Raw genomic sequence first — 25,808 nt, 5'->3', positions numbered from 1 at the left:
ACTCCTCTCGCGTGCATAAATGTGTAATTTGCATATTAACATGCGCGTTATGGCCATAATGCAGGTATTAAGCTCTTATATCAAAATGATAGGTGAGGAGAAATCTTGTTTTGAAAATGATATATGCTTTACTATAGTGCATTTCTCAGTATTAGGTTTTATGAATAACTTGTTTTTCAGTGTAATAAATAACCCACCACACCATAAATGATTTGAAGGAACTTACTTATATTTCATAGCTCCAGGCACAGCTTATGCTTGCAAAGATCACCTGTGGCGATTGTGTACAGAGTACACACAAAAACTCATCTATGCATTATTGCTGCTCAGCCATGCTGGATCTGTTTTTAATGGAGAAGCATTGCTAAGCAGTTGCTTTATTTTGTAAAACGTTTGAGGGAGCTAGAAGGAAAGATTTTTTTGTTTTGTTTTTAAGTGATAGTTTCTCTTGGGTAATTGGTGACATGGCACAGCTCTGTGGAATGTGAAAGTAGGCATAGTCAGACCAATTCTGGCTGAAATTTTTATCTCAACTACGCAGAAATTGCACTGAATTTTGACGTGCCACTTGTGGTCTAATGTGGAAAACAATAGACTGATGGTTTCCTGGCTGTGCCCAGGATGACCAATATGTGCTGTCTGTTTTTATAGCTTGGAACTCTGAGCCAGTACTTTTCTAGGCCTGTTCAGTGATACATTGAGAGAGCATTATTTTTTTTGGAAGTGATGGAAAGAAAAGGGGTGCAAACTAGGGCAGTAAGGTACATTCAGCTTCTGTTCCCTTGCCCTATTTCTCAACAAGTTTTTGGATGTACTTAATTTTTCCCGTCTACATCAATGCTGTTTTATTCCTTAGGCAGTAATCATACCAAGGCCTAAGTCATAATTCTCCTTTGCTGATGTGGCTAGAGAATTTCTCTCATCCTCTTGGGCTTCTGTTAATGCTTCATTAGAGCAATATTTCATGCCCTCATAGGCTTGTATTTTGTACTAATTTATATTTTGTTAGAGGCTAATTACGTGCATACCTGCTTCTGATCACTGAGCCTGTCCCCAGCTGACTCTCTTTATTCTGTGCTGGCACAGTTATAGAACGGAGGTAATACTGTGTAGTCATCAGCAGAGTTTGTTCACGGGATTAAAAATTGTATATATGCAGGTCTATGTGTGGGAACATGAGATATCTTCTTTAAGGGAAGAAGTATCAGAATTAATTCTAGAGTGCTCTTACAAATAATTCACAGGCTGTTGCTCACAATGGGCTTCAACCAGCATCATATTACTGAGCACATTATTTTACATCATTTACTCATTCCCATTATTAATTTACTATTAATTTTATTACTTTTTAACCTCAAAAATCACTTATTTTTTTTACCCAAAACGCTCCTTTTTTTCCTTAAAAAAAAACAACTCTTTTTAACTTATCTTTTTAACTTATCTTTTTAAGTATAAAACTGCTCTCTTCAAATTCGCTCAGTATTTATACCATCCCGACATTGACAATGTTTCGGCAACTTCTGCCTGCCTCAGGGGAATATGCCTGATCTGGAAAACAAACAAACATATACATAATATATAACATACAAACTTACAGGTCGATACTGTAACGTGCGGTTGAAGATTTCCCGTCTGTAACGTGCTGGGAGCGCACAATTCGGACGCGTAAGGCGATCCAGCGATACAGTCTCCAGTTTCACGCGTCCTTAGCGCTTCTTAAAACAGACGCATAACCCTTTCCACACGCAGCATGTATATGATATGTAAATGAACGAATTAGCTGTATAATGAAGGAATTAGCTATTCCCCTCCGATACTGTGACGTGCGCTCAGATTATCTCCTTTGTAACCCGCTATTTTGCCGCGTCCTTAACCTGTTAGTTTACCGCCTACCCTCTACTTGGTGTTAGTGTGGTGTTCGAAAATTAAAACGGGAATAAAGTGTAAAAAATGGGGGTAAAACCGTAAAGTGTAAAAAACATTTCCCGGACTCAAACTAATATATCTCATCCTCGCCAATCCTTATCTCCAATTACACCATGATTAACCATCTCCATTATTGTTTACATGTTTGAATTAATAACCTGTCCTTTCTCTTCTTTCTCTGCCAAGTTCCAATCTCCCTGTTATATGTAACTGCATTTTCCGCACTACTGTTTTTAGTTTATGTTTATGATGCACCCCTGTTCTATGTGAACCAGCATGATGGGACTGCGTTCTCGAATGCCGGTATATAAAAACCCAAAATTAAAAAAAAAAAAAAATGTATAAATACCTGTCACTTTCCTATCACTTTCCGAATCCCCCAGGCGTGCGGTCATCGAGGCGGCGGCGGGAGCCGGCGGGCGGATGGGCGCCCGTTCATCCAGGCGGCGGTGGGAGCCGGCGGGCACGTGTTCGATCCAGGCCGCGGCCGGGTGGGCGTGCATTCATCCAGGCAGAGGGAGCCGGCGGCGAAAGCGGCCTCCGGCTCCCTCTGCCTGGATGAATGCACGGCCCCCGCCGGCAGTGAATGAATGCCCGTGCGATTTCGGCGCTCAAGGCCCCGTCCGGTCTCCGGTGCAGCCCCAGTCCTGTCCCCTCCTCCCGAAGCAAAAAAAAAAAAAACCGAAAAAGTAGCAAGGCTCGGACCTGCTACGGTAGTCCCTTCTCCTCTCCTCCCGATTTCGGCGCTCAAGGCGGCCGGGTGGGCGTGCATTCACCCAGGCAGAGGGAGCCGGCGGCGAAGGCGGCCTCCGGCTCCCTCTGCCTGGATGAATGCACGGCCCCCGCCGGCAGTGAATGAATGCCCGTGCGATTTCGGCGCTCAAGGCGTGATGAACGCCGAAATCGCACGGGCATTCATTCACTGCCGGCGGGGGCCGTGCATTCATCCAGGCAGAGGGAGCCGGAGGCCGCTTTCGCCGCCGGCTCCCTCTGCCTGGATGAATGCACGCCCACCCGGCCGCCTTGAGCGCCGAAATCGGGAGGAGAGGAGAAGGGACTACCGTAGCAGGCCCGAGCCTTGCTACTTTTTCGGTTTTTTTTTTTTTTGCTTCGGGAGGAGGGGACAGGACTGGGGCTGCACCGGAGACCGGACGGGGCCAGGGCAGGTAAGCGGGGGCTGGGGGAAAGTTTGCTGAGCATCGGGGAACATAACTGTCCACTTCCTGGTACCTGTCATTTCAAATGTCATTTGAAATGACAGATACCAGCGTGGCCGTGAAGCGTTAGGCCCGAGAATCCAGGATACTGTATAGGCGCTCTCATGTACTAGACGGTACCCCGTCAGTTCTCGCCGCCAACAATTCTCGCTTAGACCATATCGCTTGTACCAACTGTACAGAACACAATCCTACTCCGCTTATCAACGATTACAGCCCCATCAACCTCATCAACCCCATCAACCTCAACAACAACAAAGGAGAGGTAAACCGAGGTCTCAAAGACCACAAATGCAGCCACCACCGACCTCACTGAAGACGCAGCAGTCTTAAGTTCGCGGCCACCACCATCCCTTCCAGCCCCCCCCCCCCCCAGGCAGAATCACGTCTCATCTCCCCGCCTGGAAGTCCATAACGTCAGACCAATGGGTATTGACATAGTACAAACCGGTTATCAACTTCATTTCCAATCCAAGCCCATCCTTCCTTACCTATCCATGAGAACACCGAAGCTATCTCACCCCCAGATCACTCAAGAGATAGCCATACTTCTCAAACAATGGGCAATCAGACAAATTCCACTGAAAGCCGATTTCAAGGGCTTCTACTCCCCTTACTTCCTCATCCCGAAGAAATCAGGGGGTATGCGTCCAATTCTGGATATTTGAGAACTGAACAAATTGCTTGCCAAGGAAAAGTTCAAGATGGTATCTTTGAAATCAATCCTTCCCCTCTTACAACCAAACGATTGGATGTGCTCCATAGATCTGAAGGATTCTTACACCCATCCTCTTGGCAATACCTTTGTTTTCAAAACAACTGCCAGCATTACCAATACAAGGTTCTCCCCTTTGGCCTTTCGTCGGCACCCAGGGTATTCACCAAATGCATGGTGGTGGTGGTGGCCCACCTTCGTCAGCAGGGGCTGACAATCTTTCCATACCTGGACGACTGGTTGATAGTGGCCTCATTCCCAGACCTCTTGCTGGAACAGCTGCAAACAGTAATTACTTGTCTGCAGACATTAGGACTAGTGGTCAATTTTCAAAAATCGATCCTACAACCTACTCAAATTCTGCAGTTTATTGGAGCTCAGCTGGATACTACATGCAACAGAGCATTCCTTCTGGACAACAGGAAACAGGTGCTCTGTTGACTTCTACGTTCCCTATCAGTGACTCGTCATCCTACGGCTCGAAGTATTACAAGTCTTGGGCCATATGGCGGTGGCAATTTTTACGGTGCCCAACACGAGACTTCACGTTATTCTTCCTGGTGTACTACTCAGGGTGTTCCACCGATGGACTGCTCACCAGAGCTACTCATAGACTATCTTCATTCACTTTATAAGTCTGGTCTAGCGACATCATCCATCAGAGTGCACCTTAGCGCCGTTTCGGCTTACCATAGACTATTTATTTTATTTTATTTATTTGAGTTTTTCTATACCGGCATTCACGGAGATTCGTATCATGTCGGTTTACATAAAACAGGGGTGATCAATACATTATAAACGTGTATAAATATAACATGAGTATACATTTTATATTTACAAATTATAACAAGTTATAACAGTGCGCAGAAAAAATCAGTTACAATAAAACAAGGATGGTTCTAACTGGGAAAAGAAGAAGAATAAGACGATAGAAATTTAACAAGAATAAGAACGTGTAGTGTTTGGTGTGTCCGTATCAGTTTAGTGGGAGATAGACCGTCTTTCTGTATTTGGTGAGATCATCAGTCAGAGTCCGGAAAGGCTTTCTTTCTAGTCAATAATCACTCGATTGCTGTCCACCCTTTGCTATCTCGCTTTATCAAAGGATTAACTCATCTTCGCCCACCAATCGCTAAACCTCCAGTTCCATGGAACATAAATGTAATACTGGAACAACTCATGCTTCCTCCGTTCGAACCCTTGGAGTCAGCGCATCTGAAATACCTAACATGGAAGGTGGTATTTTTGATAGCAGTAATGTCTGCACGATGAGTTAGTGAACTACAGGCCTTAGACCACTACGAGCCATATTTACAATTTTACCATGACAAAGTAGTTCTCAGAACTCACCCAGCCTTTCTACCGAAGGTGATTTCACAATTCCATCTCAACCAATCTATAGAACTACCAACTTTCTTCCCAAAAGCCAACTCGTGATCGGGAGCTATGGACTCCCATGACAGCATGGCTAATTCATCCTGCTATCTACGGAAACACCGTTTACGGTAAGCAAACTTGCTTTTAACTGTTGGCATAGCAGGTTATGGTCAACAGTGTCGCAAGAAGCTGTAAGATCAATTAAAACTAGGCAGTATGATTTGTTTGAGTCAAAACCTCGTAAAATGCTCACTAGAACTCAAATCATCATTCCCATTCACAACTCCATATCTGACGCCCTGGAGCACTGGGAAAAGTGCCTTGCAGCCATCAACGCCCTCCTCACCAACCTTCAGCTTGCTCTCAACACCAACAAAACGGAACTCCTCCACATCTCCTCGCACCCCCCTGACCTCCTACCCAACGACCCTAAACTTAACCTCCTCACAACTCAACCCTCCGTTAGAGACCTCGGAGTCCTTCTTGATCCCAATCTAAGTATGAAACCTCACATCAACTCCATCCTCAAAACTGGCTTCTTCAAGCTAAATGTACTAAAGAAACTCAGACCCCTGCTCTACGCCCATGACCTCCGCACAGTGATCCAAGCTACCCTCACCTCCAAACTAGATTACTGTAATGCCCTCCTCTTAGGGCTCCCATTGTCTTCTATCAAACCCCTTCAACTTCTGCAAAATGCTACTGCAAGACTCATTACAAACACACGCAAACACGACCATATTACCCCTATCCTCAAGGATTTACATTGGCTCCCCATAATGTCCCGTATACACTACAAAACTTTGACCATAATTCACAAGTCCATTTACACCCACAACTCCAACTGGCTTGACCTCCCTTTCACTGCCCCACTGTCCACCCGAGCCACCAGATCTACCAACAATGGCACCCTACACGTTCAATCCTTGAAACTGGCTCATCTCTCCTCCACCCGTGACCGTGCCATCTCTATTGCCGGGCCCGTTCTCTGGAATACACTACCTGTCCACATGCGACTTGAACCCTGTGCATTTAAATTCAAAAATAAATTAAAAACTCTCCTGTTCAACCATGCCTATACAGAATAACTCCTTCCACTCCCCCTCGTAGTCCCCTTTCAGGTGACCACCCTCTCCTTATATTAAGGAGACTCTCATTGTAAATTGTTTTTGGTTATTACCTTCTTGTTCTCCTATCCTTCCTACTGCCTTTCTGTTCTTCCCCCCGCCCAGTTACTTTCCCCTGTTGCAATGTATTTTCCAATCTTTCAGTTACTATGTGAACCGGTATGATGTCCCCACAAATACCGGTATATAAAAGTTTCTAAATAAATAAATAAAATCTACAAGCTAGGAGAGACAAGTCCATTCAGTGCCACTGGATGACATCACCTACATGTAATGGCTAATTTTTCCTGCTCTCTACAGAAAACACAATTCATGATAAGCCAATTTTCTTTATTAAAATATCATTCTGTACTTTTATATCTAAAAGTAAATCATAGGTCTAACTGGTAAAGACTCTGAGCTTTTCAGTTATAAAAAAGAAAAAAATAAAGCTAGGTCTCCTCTACAGTGGAGCATGAAATTAAGTTCTTCCTTTCTTCCCAGCTTTTTTTTTTATTCCTAGTGATCATTTCTTACTTTGTTGGAAAATGCATGTTGTTACCATGATTACAAGGCACATAGAATGCCAGTGCGCTGCCTGTCGTGCCTGTCCGTGATGGTTGTCTAGGAAACCCAATGAGGTTTTCCCAGCTCTTTTAGGATTTAGAGAAATTGCACACACTGTCAGACATTTTAATAAAATGGGGGAAAAAAAGTGTGACTTTATTTAAAGGTTTTTATTTTTTGGATGTGTTTGTATGCATTCAATCAACATTTGGGCTAGTTCAGGCAACTGCAGATTCATTGGCCAATTCCCGCCTCATATGAATGAAGTTGCAATGTTGCATGGCCTGGCTTTATAATAGTACCATTTTATGTGTGTTTATTCTATATAATATCCAAGAATGAATTTCAGAAATCATTTCTTTGAGTTAATGTGCAGTCATACAAGTTTGTATTTTGAGTTGCTAAATGAGACTTTGGATTCCATTTTTGACAATTCAGTCTGGCAATCCCTGTGACAGCTCTTTTAGGGTGCTGGGGAAAAAGGCAGGTACTGTTGTGATGAAATCTAGTCGTCACTTATAGAATCATATTGGAGGCAGCCCAAAAGAAAGCTGCAATATGGTTTTAGCACAAGAAAGAGACTATAGTGATTAGGACAAAACTTAAGTCCACAAGAATTCAACAAGCTGTTCAAAAAATGTTTTATTCATTTATAGAAACTAACATCTTCATGAATCTTGTTCATGGACCCCCGATGTGGACCGTGTTTCGATTAACTGCGTCAGGAGGGACCAGATCTCAGTATAGTTAGTGCAGGGGTTTATTGTGGAGGTCCGAGCACAACTTATTGGCAGCAAATAACTTTGGTGGGCAGGCACTGTACTGTTCTCGTATAAATTCAGGGAGGAGATCTCTGCAACAAAGTTTAACTGAGAACTGGCAAGAACAGCACAGGAAAGCACACAGATATGTGCAAGAGCAGGGGAAAAATGGCTGCTAAAGATTGTGTGACTAACTAGCCTCTCTGGAAAGACAAATGGGGAAACAAGGAAGCCTCATAGGATACCTGAGAAAAGGTAGACAAGAAGGAACAATGAGAGAGGCCTCATAGAGGGGGAGGATACCTGATGAAAACCCATTATAGAGTGTAAGACGTGCCTTGTAAAAGATTCATGGATTTGATTATTGAATAACATAAATTTGTATTTTATAAATATAAAGTAATTTCCTGACACATTTCTCCAATGAGAGAGTGAGACACTTTTTTCATATATGCTACATAATTGCCAAAAAATTTCTACCTTGCTGCTGCAAACCTGGGGCCGTGATTATATGGTTCAGATCAACTAAAAGAGAAACTCACCTTTCCTCTAACACTGGTATACAAATTTTTAGAAATTGCTTCAGCGATTAAAATGTGCCATTTATTAATAATGTTAATGTGCTGAATTTAAAAATGACAAACCAACTAGCTACTGGTTTCCATGATATTTAAGCTTTTACATTTTATGTCCATCTACTGCGTAGATAAAATGTAGATGATAGTTTTAATCATAAATTGTAACTTAAGGTCTTTTCATGTATTTATGGTTGCTTAATATATTATCTGTCCTGTTTATGTAACACGTTAATTAAATCAGTAAAAGGATTATAGAAACAAAATTTACTGTGAAACAAAAGGCCAAAAATATTCATTCTCTTTCTCTCATTGTTGGCACTATTTTGCTCTATATTGGCACAATTTGGTTTCAGTTTGAGCAAATGTTGTATTCTGAGCATTGTAGCTAGTATCTGTTTGATCAACTGTGATGAAAGAAGATGAATTGCAGTAGATGCTATGCTAAGTAAATGTTCCTGTTGTATGGTGTTTCCCTCCTGCAACTGCTTACCTTTTGAATTTTCTTGTAGGTTTCTTGAAGGACGTGGGTATCTGACTACATCTCCAAACACTTACAATGAGTGAACTAGAGCAGCTGCGCCAGGAGGCAGAGCAACTAAGGAACCAGATCAGAGTGAGTAAGACCTATGTCTAGCCTGGTCTCACTGAAGTTTGACTTGTCCATATAGATAGAGAGCAAATGTGTCTCATACACTGTCTCGATATAGACTACTATAAATTAGCTGAAGGGGTGGGGTTGGGAATGGTGCTGGTTGGTGAACAGCAGCAGTGTAAGCTACCATCACACAAACTGTATCATCACAGAACAGCCAGGCAAGTTTCTTTATGCACATGAACCCACACCCATTCACTCACCCCACAGAATAGGCACTGCACAGACAGTAGCAGTTTTAATTGCCTTATTTTGCTAATTATAGTTCTCTGTTGACAAGCAGGTAGAACATAAGAACATAAGAAATTGCCATGCTGGGTCAGACCAAGGGTCCATCAAGCCCAGCATCCTGTTTCCAACAGAGGCCAAACCAGGTTACAAGAACCTGGCAAGTACCCAAACACCAAGAAGATCCCATGCTACTGATGCAATTAATAGCAGTGGCTATTTCCTAAGTCAACTTGATTAATAACAGTTAATGGACTTCTCCTCCAAGAACTTATCCAAACCCTTTTTTAACCCAGCTACACTAACTGCACTAACCACATCCTCTGGCAACAAATTCCAGAGCTTAATTGTGCGTTGAGTGAAAAAGAATTTTCTCAATTAGTCTTAAATGTGCTACTTGCTAACTTCATGGAGTGCCCCCTTTCTCACAGGACAATTGCCCCAGGTCTCCGGGAAGAACTGGACCGGCTGGTCCAGGAGGCCATCGACAAAGCAATGCAACGACTCCAGGTCCCTCCGGCACAGACACCGGCACCGAGAGTGGAACCGGTCACCGACCCGATTCCAGCAGCGCTGGCACCGCTGCTATCCCGGATGGAGGCGCTCATGACTGCCCTTCCACCGGTGATTCCCGGGTCTCGGATGGCTCCGGTGCGCGCTCCCCGATGGCTGCTTCATCGGGAGGAGAAACACCGTTCCGCATTCCTCCTTCGGGAGTAGTGCCTCAGCCATCGATGCCATGCCGTCCCTCGCCACCGATTCACTCATCGGAGGCGATACGCTCATCGGCGCCATCGATGCTGGCACCGAGGCCCCCCAAGGTGTCCGCGGTGCCCTCTGCGATTCCTTCGATTTTCTCGGAGCCTCAGCCAGGCCCTTCGGGTATCCAACCACCCTCTCGTCCTACAGGTCAGCCTTCTGATCCTTATGACACTTGGAGTGATGATACCTCCACAGACACCGATGATTTACCTTCACCTCTTTCTCCTGCTGAAAGTAGAAAGCGTTCTCCTCCAGAGGACCTCTCTTTCATTCCAGGACGCATACACCCACATTGCAATAGCTCCAGCTCATCGCAAGTACCTCCGGTTCTTAGTAGGTCCAAAGCACTATCAATACCGGGTGCTTCCATTCGGCCTAGCATCGGCACCACGAGTCTTTACCAAATGTCTCGTAGTTGTCGCAGCCTTCCTCAGGAAAGAAGGTGTTCACGTCTACCCCTATCTAGACAACTTGTTAATCAGAGCCCCAACCCAGCAAGCAGCTCGATCGTCCCTGGATTTGACTCTACACACTTTAATCTCTCTAGGATTTCTCTCGTCAGTTACGAGAAATCCTATTTAGTCCCATCTCAAACCTTGTCTTTCATTGGGGCAGACTTGAACACCTTACAGGCAAAAGCCTTCCTACCTCAACAACGAGTACAAACCCTCGTGTCTCTCGCTCACCAGTTGCAGTCTCAGTACACAGCAACTGCTCGGCAATTCCTTGTCCTTCTCGGACACATGGTGTCCTCAGTCCATCTCACTCCAATGGCCCGCCTGGCCATGAGAGTCATGCTTTGGACTCTACGGTCACAATGGACTCAAGCGACTCAGCCTCTCTCAACTATTGTCCACATCACCGACGCACTCCGTCTGTCTCTCGCCTGGTGGAAAGATCACAACAATCTCCTCCAGGGACTGCCTTTTCATCTACCAGATCCTCAACTCATTCTCACCACTGATGCTTCCAACCTCGGCTGGGGAGCTCATGTAAACGATCTACAGACACAAGGATCTTGGTCTCAAGAGGAATCCAAACACCAGATAAATTTCCTGGAGCTTCGAGCAATGCGATATGCTCTCAGAGCTTTTCAGGATTACCTATCAAATCACGTCATCCTGATTCAGACGGACAACCAGGTGGCCATGTGGTACATAAACAAGCAGGGAGGCACAGGCTCCTTCCTTCTCTGTCAGGAGGCCGCTCAGATTTGGGCGGAAGCGCTCTCCCACTCGATATACCTCAGGGCCACCTACTTGCCGGGAGTGGACAATCTCTTGGCGGACAAACTGAGTCGTGTCTTCCAACCGCACGAGTGGTCGCTCAATCCCTCGGTAGCGACCTCTCTCTTCCAGCAATGGGGATATCCCCAAACAGACCTCTTTGCGTCCCCTCAGAACCACAAAGTAGACAATTACTGCTCCCTCATTCGGAGCGAGCACTCTCAGCCCAGGGATGCATTCTCCCTCTCGTGGGCAGCCGGGCTGCTTTATGCATTCCCTCCACTTCCTCTTCTCTCGAAGACTCTCGTGAAGCTCCGACAGGACAAGGGAACCATGATCCTGATAGCACCTCACTGGCCACGCCAAATGTGGTTTCCAATACTCCAGGATCTCTCCATCCGCAGGCACATTCCCTTGGGAAAAGACCCGCTCCTGGTCACTCAGAACGACGGATGTGTACGCCATCCCAATCTTCAGGCCTTGTCCCTGACGGCATGGATGTTGAAAGGTTAATTCTTCAGCCGCTTAACCTTTCAGATTCGGTTTCTCGTGTCCTCATTGCTTCACGGAAGCCTTCCACAAGAAAGTCTTATTCCTATAAATGGAAAAGGTATACATCATGGTGTTCTTCACAGCCCCTTGATCCTTTTTCCTGTCCAATCCCGAGATTTTTGGACTATCTCTGGCATTTATCGGAATCCGGTCTAAAGACTTCCTCAATCAGAATACATGTCAGTGCGGTAGCCGCCTTCCATAAAGGTGTCGGGGATGTCCCTATATCGGTACAACCCCTCGTAACACGTTTTCTTAAAGGCTTGCTTCATATCAAGCCACCCTTGCGGCCTCCAGCCCCTTCTTGGGACCTTAATCTGGTTCTTGGTCTGCTCATGAAACCTCCATTTGAGCCTCTTCACTCCTGTGACCTAAAATATCTCACATGGAAGGTGATTTTCCTTCTAGCTATCACTTAAGCTCGTAGGGTTAGTGAATTACAGGCCCTAGTTACCTATCTGCCTTACACTAAACTCCTGCAGGACCGGGCGGTACTCCGCACTCACCCTAAATTCTTACCTAAGGTAGTTTCGGAGTTTCATATTAATCAATCCATCATACTACCTACCTTCTTTCCCAGGCCCCATTCCAATCCAGGAGAACAGGCTCTGCATACCCTCGACTGTAAACGGGCTCTAGCGTTCCACCTAGACCGTACAGTTGCCCACAGGAAGAGCACTCAGCTATTCGTCTCCTACCATCCCAACAAATTAGGGCAGCCTGTGGGTAAGCAGACTCTCTCCTCCTGGTTGGCGGACTGCATATCTTTTTGCTATCACGACAGAGTTAAAGCACACTCGGTGAGGGCCATGGTGACTTCAGTAGCACACCTACGATTGGTGCCGCTTTCTGACATTTGCAGGGCTGCCACCTGGAGCTCACTCCACACCTTCGCAGCCCACTATTGCTTGGACAAAGCCGGAAGACAAGATTCCATCTTCGGCCAATCTGTGCTGCGTAACCTGTTTCCAATGTGACGTACCAACACCCTTCCGCCTACCCGGTGGGGTTCAGGATGCCCTCTACCAAATTCCACCCCAGTTGTTGTGCCTGTTGCACACCGATGGGTACATTTGGTGCATGTTCGGACATCCTCAGCTTGGTACTCACCCATATGTGAGGACTACCATCCTGCTTGTCCTGTGAAAAAGCAAATGTTGCTTACCTGTAACAGGTGTTCTCACAGGACAGCAGGATGTTAGTCCTCACGAAACCCGCCCGCCGCCCCGCAGTGTTGGGTTCGTAACGCTTTGTTTTATTTTTTCGGCACTGCCTGTAGCTATAAAATAAGACTGAAGGGGGACCCCTGCTGGCTGCAGGGTTAGTGCCATGCTGGGCATGCCCAGAAGGGCCAGTCAAAGTTCTGGAAACTTTGACAGAAGTTTTCCATGATTGGGCTCCATCCTGATGATGTCATCCATATGTGAGGACTAACATCCTGCTGTCCTGTGAGAACACCTGTTACAGGTAAGCAACATTTGCTATCCTTCTATTATCCGAAAGTGTAAATAACAGATTCACATCTACTCGTTCAAGATCTCTCATGATTTTAAAGACCGATATCATATCCCCCCTCAGCCGTCTCTTCTCCAAGCTGAACAGCCGTAACCTCTTCAGCCTTTCCTCATAGGGGAGCTGTTCCATCCCCTTTATCATTTTGGTTGCCCTTCTCTGTACCTTCTCCATCGCAACTATATCTTTTTTGAAATGCTGCGACCGGAATTGTACACAGTATTCAAGGTGCAGTCTCACCATGGAGCCATGACATGTAGGTGATGTTATCTGATGGTGCTGAATGGACCCTTCTCTCTTAACTCATAGAGCTTTTGCTCTACTGAGCACATGCGGGAGTTCTTGCATATATATATAATTTCTTCCTTCATCTATTTATTTATTTATTTAAAATATTTATATTCTGACTGTACTGGCATTTTGCCATGCTAGGCGAATCATGGTAAAAGCAAAGAGCATCAAAACACACAGACTACATAAAATTCTTAATCTCCTACTTACTGAGACGGCACATGCTGAAAAGCTTCATTAAATAAAAAAGGTTTCAATATTTTGAAATGATTATAATCTGATGTAACTTGAAGTTCAAGTGCCAAGTTATTAAGAATAGTATTGTACCAATTGAAATACAATGTTGCCTAATTTCTTGAAAGTGCACTACCTTGATTGATGGAATCTCAAACTAATGCCTGTCAGCGGATTGCAAAGATCTCTTTGGAACATAAACTTTAAAGAGATCAGTCAAGAAAGATGGGGCTTTCCCTCACACTGACTTGAAAATCAAATTCAGTGGCTTCAAAGATTGTGTGTGTGGTAAGATGTCCATCACTGTAATCATGATATTTTTTTACTGGTGCCTAGGACCTGACCACGACCAGTCCACTTGCTACCACTGTGGCTGGATGTCTCCGTGCTTTTGGAATTCCAGAGCCTGGAAAATGGAGGAACTGTCAACTCTTCCCAGAGGAACAGTTGCAGCTCTTTGTGTCTAGTTGAGCAGGAGTTCCTTGAGTAAACCTTCCCCCTCATTGGAGCAGACCTAGGGCCTCTCCACTTTGTTGAGGTTGAGTAGAAAAAGTGCTGTTCTCAGGTTTAGCAAGTCCTCCACATGCCCCACGGGGGTTGATACCAAGTGAAAAGAAGTCTCAGAGCTAGTAGCAAGACCAAAAATGAACCACCAATGATGGAGTACCCAAATACTTAAACAAATAAATAAAATAAATAATACACCTTCTGCATTCATTAAGATACCTTCATAATAAGGAGCCGGTAGTGCCATTAGCACCAAAAAAATCACCGAGCCTTGGCACAGATGGTGCAATTAACGCATGAAGCATCATTGCTTTGAACCTCATAACAATTGGCACTTGAAAACGACAATGATGCCTTGGATTGTGGATCAACACTGTTGACACATCAGGCCTCTGTGCAGCTGATACAGCTATTCCTCAAATCACCAGTTTCAGAGAGGATAGGAGGTGTGTAGGCAGGTATTCTCCACTTACCTCCCCCTACTTCAAGGGTAATTTCCCTATTCAGACTACTTGAGCAAGGTCTTTGACTAGAGATGTTGGATCCCATCTGCAAGGTGGTGTCTTAAATTTCTAATTGCCTCATCCCTCCGTTTGGGCAAATATTACAATTACAAAATCCAGAGAGATTTCGGAGGAGGATGTTCCACCCTCACCACCTGGCTAAAAGACACGGCAGCACTTGGACCAAGTGGCAAAGTTGGTGAAGACTTTCTTTGCTTCCCTGGTGGCTAAGGACAAGGAATGCATACTACAATTTCTTCTCTCCAGGGTATTGAATTTGCTCCCTGAAGGAGTCTCTTTCACATCTGACCCAAGGGTACCTCTATGAGGAGATTTGCATCCCTGCTACTCTATCACAGCAGAGTCCAGCCAGTTGAAAGCCATTCACCAGGAATTCTTCCCTCGGAGGTGACCAAGGACCTCGCTTCAGTCCAGCCTGTTCGTCATCCGCCTCCGCACCTCTTGGCTTGCTTAAAGGCCAGCAGTTTGCGAGACGTCTATGATAAGCTAGCAGATGTTCCCTGCTAGGAAATCAATTCTTCAGAGACAAACTCAGAGAAACAGTAAATCAAATCAAGCAACAACATGAGACTCTCAAGTAGCCTGGAACAGTAGTCAACTTCAAAGCAACCCTACTTCACTTTTAAGCCTTTGTACTTTTCCAGCTGCCCCTTCCAGCAATTCTAGCATTGGGGTCCTCCTCTTCTGCCACATAGCAACAACGTCTGGCTTGAGGCCAGCAGTGTGAGATGTACCAAGCAGAAGCGACACAATAGGTCCAGTTTAAACCTGGACCAAGTTTTTGACCAATTTCCAAATCCAGCTTGCAACCCCTCTGGATAGATGGGAGAATTCATCTCTACCTAGAAGAGTGTCTCCAAAATCACCAAAGATTGCTGGCTACTCAAGATTGTGGAGTCTGGTTACCACTAGCTTTTCTCCCGATTTCCAGTGCTTCCCCATTGCTCAGTCTTGAATCCGGATCTGTCTCACTCCAAAGGTTGATGATTTGGTATCTGCTGAGACCCGTAAGATAACTTTCTATGGAAGGCAGAGCAGCCTTGAAAGTTCCTTGGGCTGGAATGATGGAAACCCTTTTTAAACAGGCCTTCTCCTCTACAGTTTTATGTTATGTTTATGATTTTAATTATGGATGGTAAACTGAAAGATGCTTGGAATCATGGATAACATGACCTATAAATGTTCTAGTAAACACCATTTCTGGAGCAGGATGATCCATTCCTGAACAGAGTAGGCTCGTTCATGAATGCCCTCTCCCAGGCCTTTAGTGATCCAGATTGTGTTCAGTTGGCAGAAACTAAGATCCTGGGGCTTCATCAAAGCCAGCACAGTGGTAACAGAGTACAATATGGAATCCAATCAGTTGGTGAATGATTTGGACTGGAATGAATCGGTCCTTCGTGCTCACTTCCAGTGGAGTTTAATGGCCCACATAAAGGATGAACTGGCCCAGCTAAAACCCCCAGCCAGTCCAGAAGCCCTGCTCAATAGATGTACAAGAATTGAGATACTTGGGAGAGTGGAGCCAAGAGAGGGAAAGAGTTAAAAACCCTGAGAGGACAGGTTGCCCCCCCCCCCCCCCCCCCCCCCCCCGGTTGTTACAAGTACAATTAATAATTAGCTTCTGAAGAGCCCATGGTAGTCTGGCATGAAATGTTTTATTTATTTAAAATCAATTTCTTGTCTCTATACTTCCAGAGGTTTGTAGCAGATTTTAGGGGAACATATATATTAAAAATAGAACGATTATATGTACACGTTAAAACCACGAGAAAATATTCCTCAGAGAAAATATTGTTACAAGTAAGCAACTCTGCTTTCTCTGAGGACAGCAGGATGTTAGTCCTCACGAAACCCTTCCCTCTCCCTTGGGAGTTTATTTTTCTCACAGGACAAGCAAGATGGTAGCCCTCACATATGGGTGACATCATCAGGATGGAGCCCAATCACGGAACACTTTTGTCAAAGTTTCTAGAACTTTGACTGGCACCTACTGGGCATGCCCAGCAAAGCACTGACCCTGCATCCAGCAGGGGTCCCCTTTCAGTCTTCTTTTTTTCTTGCAGCAGTAGCCACGCGGGTTAAGGAGCTCTCTTGAGATTCCTGACAGGAATTTTCCTCACGGAACTTCTTTCAGAATTTTCAAAAACATTCTACCCCATAAGGGTCCCCTATTGATAACCATACTCCGCGGTCGAAAGGTAAGGTTTTACCCTTGTTGCGGTCGATTCCCGTCGAGTTATCCCTTCGGGGCCTACTGGCCATCGACCGCACCGCAGCTAAATGTTTGTCGGAGCCATGGCGTCGGGTTTTTTGTCGGTGCCCCGACTGTACTCGAACAATGTCCATCACTGACCCGCATGGGGTCTGTGTTATGTGTTTGGGGTCCAACCACGATGTCCTAATTTGCACCAAACGTGCCCAAATGACACCGAAGGGCCATAAGGCTCGTTTAGAGAAAATGTACTTTCTCTTTCAGTTAAAAACCCCGACTCCATTGATAGCTTCGACATCGTCCGAGCCGGTGCCATCGACTTCTCACCAGCACCGGGACACCGCTGCTGTTCAACCGGCGTCGACGATTCCAAAGGTGTCTATTGCCTCCTCAAGAAAAGGACCGAGGAGAACATCGTGAAAAGCGTCGACACCGGCATCAGAATGCTCAGTCCGTCGATCCAGGCAAGTCCTCTGCATCGACGTTGACAGAGCCACTGACAAAGAAGCCCTGTCCAGAAAAGATCCCATCCTCTTCTGTGACTGGGTCACTGAGGCATTCCCCACCTTCAGTGGTGCCAGGATCCGCAATTCCACCTTCACCGGTGGACCCTCCGGCTACGCCAGTGCTGCCTCCTAATCCGGTGCCAGGGTTCCATGTCCCAGGCTTCCACGAGGAATTGGATCGGATGATCCAAGAGGCCATCGGTAAAGTACTTCAGGGCTTACAACCTCCATCGACGCCGGTACCGGTCCCCGAGCCAGTTACAGATCCAATTCCCATAGCGCTCGCACAGCTACTGGGTAGACTAGATGCGTTGATTGGTGCCCTGCCTCCGATGGAACCGAGAGCACCGGTGGGTCCCGTGCCTTCTACACCAATTCCATTATCATCGGATGATGAAGGAACACCGATACCCATTCCACCGTCTGGGATCTTACCACCTACTCGTCCATCAATGTCACCAGTCCTGTCTGTGCCACCTCCGATGCTGTCGATTAGCACCATTTCTCCCTGCTGGAGATCAGCCCTATAATCTTTGGACCGATGATTCGTCCCAGGATACAGATCTACCATCAGAGCCCTCTTCCCCCAGATGAAAGACGACGCCCTCCACCAAAAGATCTGTCTTTTATTAATTTCATCAAGGAAATGTATGAAACCATTCCCTTTCAGCTTCAGACGGAAGAGGACTCTAGGCACAAGATGCTGGAAGTACTCCAATTTCTAGATGCTTCTCAGGAAATCATGTCTATACCTATCCATGAATTCCTGCTTGATCTCCTGAAGAGAAACTGGGAACACCCACATGGCATCTGTCTTGTGGTTCACAGGTGGGACCGCATATATCTGGTGCAGTCGGCTCCTGGGTTCCAAAAGGCACAGTTGTATCATCACTCTGTGGTTGTTGAATCAGCCCAGAAGAAGGCACGACGTTCAAAACCTCATTCCTCCATATCTCCAGGGAAGGAACAAAAATCCCTGGATGCTTTTGGCAGGCATGTCTTCCATGGCTCAATGCTCATATCTCGCATTGCCTCTTATCAGTTATACATGACCCAGTATAACAGAGACCTTTTTAAAAGGATCCAGGACTTCTCTGATTCTTTACCAGAGCAACTCCAGACTCAACGTTCATACTCTGGCTCAAAAAGGTCTAGATGCTGGAAAGCACGAGGTCCGCGCTGCATATGATATCTTTGACACTGCCTCAAGAGTGTCTGCAGCGGGAACTAGTGCAAGAAGATGGGCCTGGCTCAAATCCTCGGACTTAAGACCAGAAGTCCAAGACAGGTTAGCAGATCTACCCTCTGTGGGCAATAATCTCTTCGGGGAAAAGATCAGAGAGACTGTGGCGCAGTTGAAGGACCACCATGAAATGCTGCGCCAGCTTTCTTCTGTGCCGTCTGAGTTCCCTTCCGCCCCTACAAGCCAAGGAAATTTTATCCTCCGGCTTGTAGAGGACACCCTTCCAGACCTTACCAAAAAGGTCAATCCAGGCAGACTCTGCCTCAAAAGTCTCAGCCAGCGTCAGGGTTTTGACTCCTTCCTAGAGAGTGTAAGCCAACCTCCTCTTCCATCCGTACCAGTCGGCAGTCTGCTCTGCCACTTCAACAGCGCTTGGCATACAGTCACCACAGACCAATGGGTACTTGCAGTCGTCACTCAAGGTTACCATCTAAATTTTCCTGACTGTTCCAGCGGACTCTCCACCTCGGCTGATGTGTCGGATGTCCGACTACTCTCCCTAGCTTGAACAGGTCTCATCCCTCCTCAAATCCTGAGCAATAGAACCAATGCCTCTCTCCCAGCAGGGGCAGGGGTTTTATTCCCGGTATTTTCTCATACCAAAAAAGTCAGGTGGCCGACACTGGACCTCCGTGCACTAAACAAATTTTTGCACAGAGAAAAATTCAAAATGGTAACCTTGGGCTCTCTATTTCCTCTTCTACAAAGAGGAGATTGGCTATGCTCTCTAGATCTTCAAGACGCTTACATACACATCTCAATTACTCCATCTCATTGCAAGTACCTACGATTCCTGGTCGGCCCTAATCATTTCCAGAACCGTGTACTACCATTCGGCCTGGCGTCCGCTCCACAAGTATTCACCAAGTGCCTGATGGTGGTCGCAGCCTTCCTCAGAAATCAGGGTGTGCATGTCTATCCTTATCTCGACGATTGTTTGATAAGGGCTCTGAATCAGCAGGGTGCATTAACCTCCCTGCATCTCACTATCAACATCCTGATCTCCTTAGGGTTTCTAATCAAGTATCCCAAATCCAAGATAGTTCCATCCCAAACCCTATCCTTTATAGGGGCCGACCTACCCACTATACAGGCGAAAGCATTCCTCCCCCAGGATCGCGCTTTCACCATAACATCTCTGGTGCTTGCTCGTCACTTCCTTATACTGTTGGGTCACATGGCGTCTTCGGTGCATGTCACTCCGATGGCTCGCCTAGCCATGAGAGTAATGCAGTGGACCTTAAAATGCCAGTGGATTCAAACTTGTCAGCCAGTGTCCAGCATTACCAAACAGCTCTGTCTGTCACTAGTCCAGTGGATGCACCACTCCAATCTCATTCAAGGCCTTCCATTTCAGGCTCCAGATCCTCAAATTATCGTAACAGATGCATCCAACCTCAGGTGGGGTGCACATGTAGGCAACCTGCAGACTCTGGGAACCTGGTCACCAGAGAAAGCCAAACACCAGATAAATTTCCTGGAGCTACGGGCGATCAGGTATGCCCTCAAGGCCTTTCAGGATTGCCTATCAAACAAAGCCATCCTGATTCAAACCAACAATCAGGTTGTGATGTGGTACATCAACAAACAAGGGGGAACAGGCTCCTACCTCCTGTGTCAGGAAGCTTCACAGATATGGGCATGGGACCTTTCTCGCTCGATGTGCCTCAAAGCAACCTACTTGCTGGGAGTGGACAATGTGTTGGCAGACAAGCTGAGTCGCACTTTCCATCCACACGAGTGGTCTCTCAACCCCACGGTAGCGGAAAAGTTATTCCAAAGATGGGGGTTACCCTCGAATAGACCTCTTTGTGTCGATCCACAACCACAAAGTAGACAACTTCTGCTCTCTTTCGCAGTCACCACTCGCAACTAAGAGATGCCTACGCCCTCTCCTGGGCCAGCGGTCTCCTTTATGCGTACCCTCCACTTCCTCTCATTTCAAAGACCCTTGTGAAGCTCCGGCAGGACAAGGGATTAATGATTCTGATAGCTCCCCACTGGCTATGCCAGGTGTAGTTTCCAATCCTCCAGGACCTATCAGTACGACGACACATTCCTCTAGGGAAGGAATCACTCAGAAAGAAGGATATCTGCATCACCCCAACCTCCAAGCTCTGTCTCTGGCGGCCTGGATGTTGAAAGGTTAATACTCCAACCTTTTAACCTTTAGAGTCTGAATCCCAAGTCCTTGTGGCTTCATGAAAGCCTTCAACGAGAAGGTCTTATCGCTCTAAATGGAAGAGGTTTACGGTCTGGTGTACTTCCATGTCCATAGACCCCTTCACTTGTTCCACTGCGAGGTTCCTGGACTACCTCTGGCACCTGTCAGAGTTAGGCCTAAAAACTTCCTCTATCAGGGTGCATGTTAGTGCAGTGTCTGCGTACCATAAGGGTATAGGAAATGTCTCCATTTCAACGCAACCATTAGTATGACGTTTCATGAGAGGCTTGCTCAATTTAAAACCTCCACTGCGCCCTCCTGCCCCTGCTTGGGACTTTAATGTGGTTTTGGGATGGCTCATGAAACCTCCGTTTGAGCGTCTCCACTCCTGTGATCTCCACTATCTCACCTGGAAGGTAGTTTTTCTTCTTGCAATCACGCCGCTCGCAGAGTTAGTGAATTACAGGCATTAGTTACCTACCCGCCTTACTCTAAAATTCTGCATGACAGGGTGGTGCTCCGCACTCACCCTAAATTCTTGCCGAAGGTAGTGTCTGGATTTCATATTAACCAATCTATTATCCTACCTACCTTTTTTCCCAGGCCCCATTCAAACCCAGGAGAACAGACTCTGCATTCTTTGGACTGAAAACGTGCTCTAACCTTCTATCTGGACTGCACGTCGGCCCACAGGAAATCCACTCAATTGTTTGTTTCTTTCGATACCATCAAATTGGGAAATCCTGTGGGAAAGCAGACCCTCTCCTTGTTGGCGGAATGCATTTCTTTTTGCTACCAGCAAGCAGGCATTCCGCTACAAGACCGTGTAAACGCACACTCGGTCAGGGCCATGGTTTCATCAGCGCACCTCCATTCGGTGCTGCTTGCTGATATTTGTAAGGCTGCTACCTGGAGTTCTGTCCATACCTTCGCAGCCCATTATTGCTTAGATAAGGCTGGCACACAGGATTCTATCTTTGGCTAGTCCATTCTATGCAACTTGTTTTCAGTTTGACTTCCCAACATCCTTCCACTGTTCAGGGTTCAGGATGCCCTCCTAACCAAATTTCCATCCCTGTTGTGCCTGTTGCATGTCTTTGGGTGCATTTGGTGCTTTGCTTGGGCATCTTCAGCTCGGTACTCACCCATATGTGAGGACTACAATCCTGCTTGTCCTGTGAGAAAGCAGAGTTGCTTACCTGTAACAGGTGTTCTCACAGGACAGCAGGATGTTAGTCCTCACAAAACCCACCCGCCACCCCGTGGAGTTGGGTTAGTTTACATTTTCTTATTTTATTTTTCACATGTACTTTTACTATAACACGAGACTGAAGGAGGACCCCTGCTGGATGCAGGGTCAGTGCATTGCTGGGCATGCCCAGTAGGTGCCAGTCAAAGTTCTAGAAACTTTGACAAAAGTGTTCCATGATTGGGCTCCATCCTGATGATGTCGCCTATATGTGAGGACGAACATCCTGCTGTCCTGTGAGAACACCTGTTACAGGTAAGCAACTCTGCTATTCATGTATTAGTTACATTATGGACTGAGGGACTCTAGCTAGGGCCAGGGTAATGATTATAGCTGTACATGCTTAGAAAGGCATATTTGAAAGTTCTAGATTCTTTGAGATCAAAGTTATGTGCTGGGCTGTATCCGATGATGTCACCCATGTGTGAGGACTAACATCCTGCTGTCCTTGGAGAATACCTGTTTCAGGTAAGCAACTTTGCTTTACTCATGTTCGGGACCTTGATTTGGCATCCTCTGTGAGCTATGGTGTGGTGTTCTCTCTTACTTCTATTCTTCTTTCTTGTAGGATGCAAGAAAAGCATGTGGGGATTCCACACTGACTCAGGTGAGTGCGCCAATATTGTTTCCACTCCTAGCTCGACTGATGCTCAGTCTGAAAAGAGAGCTAGTTGTAGTCATGTAGCACCATTTCAGCTTTCAGGAAAAGAGAGGCTGTGGGTACTAACTTATGTTTGCGTGGCAGAAAATAGCTGTTTACAGAGGCCTCTGGCCAATACCTTCCTAAGAGCAGAGATCTTGAGTTCAGTGGCATCCTGTGGAAAGTCTAAAGCGTGAATCTGCAACTTTTCTTTTGTTCTCCTCAGCTGATGATCAAAGGCTGAGAGAATTAGAATACCTGCCCCCAATCTACCCACAACTAGAATTGGCTATGATATGCTCTGAAAAAATTCTCCCAGCCTACTGCTACATCCTAAATGTCTGCAGGGGCAGCGTTTTCAAAGCTTTTTTGACAGTTTGGCTAATTTCATGCCTGGTCTGCAAATTTTGAAACTGTTCATTGTTACATTTATAGTGGCATTCAAGAGTGTTTTTGTTCATTAAGATTTATAAATCGCCTATGCACAAAGGTCTAGGCAATGTACATATCCAACACTCATAAAATAAAAATGTACAAACATAAACCACAAAAACAGAATTCTTCAACAATATACTAACAGTGACTCAACTGAACTCCTATATCCAGTAACTCTTAGATGGAAAGATGGACTTGTTAAAAAGGAGTTTTGATTTTGTACAATTTAATTGCCATAGCCCTTCCTTATAATGAGTTGCAGAAGGTAGATGCTACTATAGAAAAGAGCAGTCTCTCATTTCAGCAAGTTTCGCCTGCCTGGTTGATGGCACATCAAATAGTGCTCGCTGCCGAGATTTCAGCTTCCAAGAAGGGTAGTAGGGCTGTACAAGTGCATCCAGGGACAATCATTTAAAAAAAAATAAAATAAATAAAATAAAATAAATAGTTCATGAACAGTTACTCCAAGTTTGTATTGAACCCGTTGGGGAATGAGAAGCCAGTATAAGTCCATAAACACTGGAGAGATGTTTTCATCAGAGCAATATTGGAGTTGCATCAGAAGTGTAGTATCAGGCTGCTAGGCTTATTTCTGGGGAGCAGCGTAATGAACACATTGGACCGTACAGTCTGGGAAAACAAATAAGCATGGGGGTAACTTGCTTGATGCGGCGGTTACTATCCTTAACCAAAAAGCCTGATACTACACTTCTGATGCAACTCCAATATCGCTCTCTGCTTCAGCTGCAGGAGGGGGAAAGGAAATTGGACTCAAAACAGTAACCAACAAGAGCCCTGACCTTGGCGGTCTGAGTAACTGATAAGGATGGAAAACCGATAACTATGAGAGCTTGTTGGCCAGACTGGATGGGTCATTAGGTCTTTTTCTGCCGTCACTTCTATGTTTGACAACAGAATGGAAATCAGCACCGTTTAGTAAATTTTTCAGCCTAAAAAGAACCCGCAGCTTAAAGTCTGCTCTGATGACAGATTTGACATGTTGGCAGAAAGAAAAAAAAAGGCATGAAGCTATCCAAAATACCCAATTTTTTTAATACATGAACGAACTGGGAAGGAGAGATTATTGATGGTAATGGGTAAACAAACTGGTTTATATTAGATGTCTTTTTTTGAATTAACATAAACTCTGTTTTGGCCATATTCAAAGCAAGCTTGTGAAAAAAACTATTTTGAATGGTAGATTATACAGATTTCCAACAGCTTATTTGTTTCTGACCAGGTAGATGAAATGTGGACGAAAAATTATATAGTGTTCGTGTATATTTTATAACTATCACATAGGCTGGCTAAGATTTTGCATATAGGGGTCCATATTCAGCCACTGTGCTAGTTAGCCGATTATACGTAACCGGCTAACTAGCAAGGTATATTCAGTGGCTCAGTTGACCACTGACTATACCCAGCTATCTTAAAGTTAGCCAGTTATGTATAACAGTCTAACTTTAGGACAGCCCTATGGCCCGACCTGAGTTTAGCTACAGAAGGTAACCGGCTGAATATCAGAGTTAGCCGGTTAACTTAAGGCGGCTAACTCTTCTCCTCCCCAGAACGCTTCCTGCCCCCGTCTTATCTATCTAAATTCTAGCTGGATAACTAGTAACCTAGCTAGAATTTAGCTGGATAAGGGCTGAATATAGCCGGGTAAGCCATTTAGATAACTTTATTTTATCCATCTAAATGGCTTTTGAATATGGATCTCTTAGGAATCGTGTAAATATTGAAAGGTGTTGCTGCAAGGGTCATGGGTACCTGGAGAATAACCCCTGCTCTTTTTTGGATACCTATGATTTGGTGGGACGAGAATCTGTAATGTTCCTGAGAGGAAGTGGGGACTTCAGCGCCTTTGAGATGTGACTTGAGAGACAGAATCATTGTAAGCAAAGATGTATGTTTAAACTTAATTGTGCAGCAGATTGAGCCATTCCAGCTTTTGTTCTGTGATTGATGTTGTTTAAGCTGCTAGTAAAAACTGGAATGGGTAAAATTGCTCTGCTCTGCTCTTCAGACATCCCCACTGGATATAAGAGAGGGTGATTTGATAATGTGTATCTATGAAAGGGTTCTTTTCAATGCCATGGCATTGTCTGAACTTCTCCTCAGATCACAGCAGGCCTGGACCCTGTGGGGCGGATCCAAATGCGGACACGGCGCACACTGCGGGGGCACTTAGCGAAGATCTATGCCATGCACTGGGGCACCGACTCAAGGTACCAAGTGAGGGAGGAATGTAGAAAGATTGCTTAAGCATTCGGCATGTGGCCTCAGCTGAGAACTTTGTTTTAGGTTCAAAACATGCTTGTTATTAAATGTTATGTCTGGAGTAGGTGCCCTGCTCTGATGTCTTATGAATAACCTTAGTTGGCTCTGATGTCCCACCTCCTTGGTTTAGAAGCCATCTCTGGGAGATATAGTGTGATAACTTTGCAGAGAAGAATTGGAAACCTAGGGCTGATATGCCTGTTCCTCAGAACCTAGTGCCAGCTGCTCACCTTAAGTTTGTCTCTCCCTCTTTTTTTCTTTTATATCCTTTTCTCCTTCAGTGAGGGGCAGGAGCCTGATACAGTATGTTTATAATTATGTATTTTATTTCTTTCAGCTCT

The 25,808-nt window shown here is 45.5% G+C and overlaps 1 protein-coding gene across 2 annotated transcripts in view; it reads left to right on the top strand.

Annotated features, from left to right (window-relative positions):
• GNB2 (G protein subunit beta 2) overlaps positions 1-25,808 on the top strand; it is a 176,234-nt gene that overhangs the window by 42,042 nt on the left and 108,384 nt on the right. For both annotated transcript variants that reach the window (XM_029580386.1, XM_029580387.1), the window contains exons 2-4: positions 8,757-8,860; positions 22,681-22,719; positions 25,309-25,415. In XM_029580386.1, the coding sequence (XP_029436246.1) occupies positions 8,804-8,860; positions 22,681-22,719; positions 25,309-25,415 (203 nt within the window). In that variant the 5' untranslated portion in view covers positions 8,757-8,803. The remainder of the gene's footprint in view (positions 1-8,756; positions 8,861-22,680; positions 22,720-25,308; positions 25,416-25,808) is intronic.

The sequence above is a fragment of the Rhinatrema bivittatum genome, chromosome 16 (assembly GCF_901001135.1).
Source record: "Rhinatrema bivittatum chromosome 16, aRhiBiv1.1, whole genome shotgun sequence".
In the NCBI taxonomy this organism is placed as follows: domain Eukaryota; kingdom Metazoa; phylum Chordata; class Amphibia; order Gymnophiona; family Rhinatrematidae; genus Rhinatrema; species Rhinatrema bivittatum.
The sequence above is the reverse complement of the archived record's forward strand: the minus strand, read 5'-3'. Positions and strand labels throughout refer to the sequence as shown.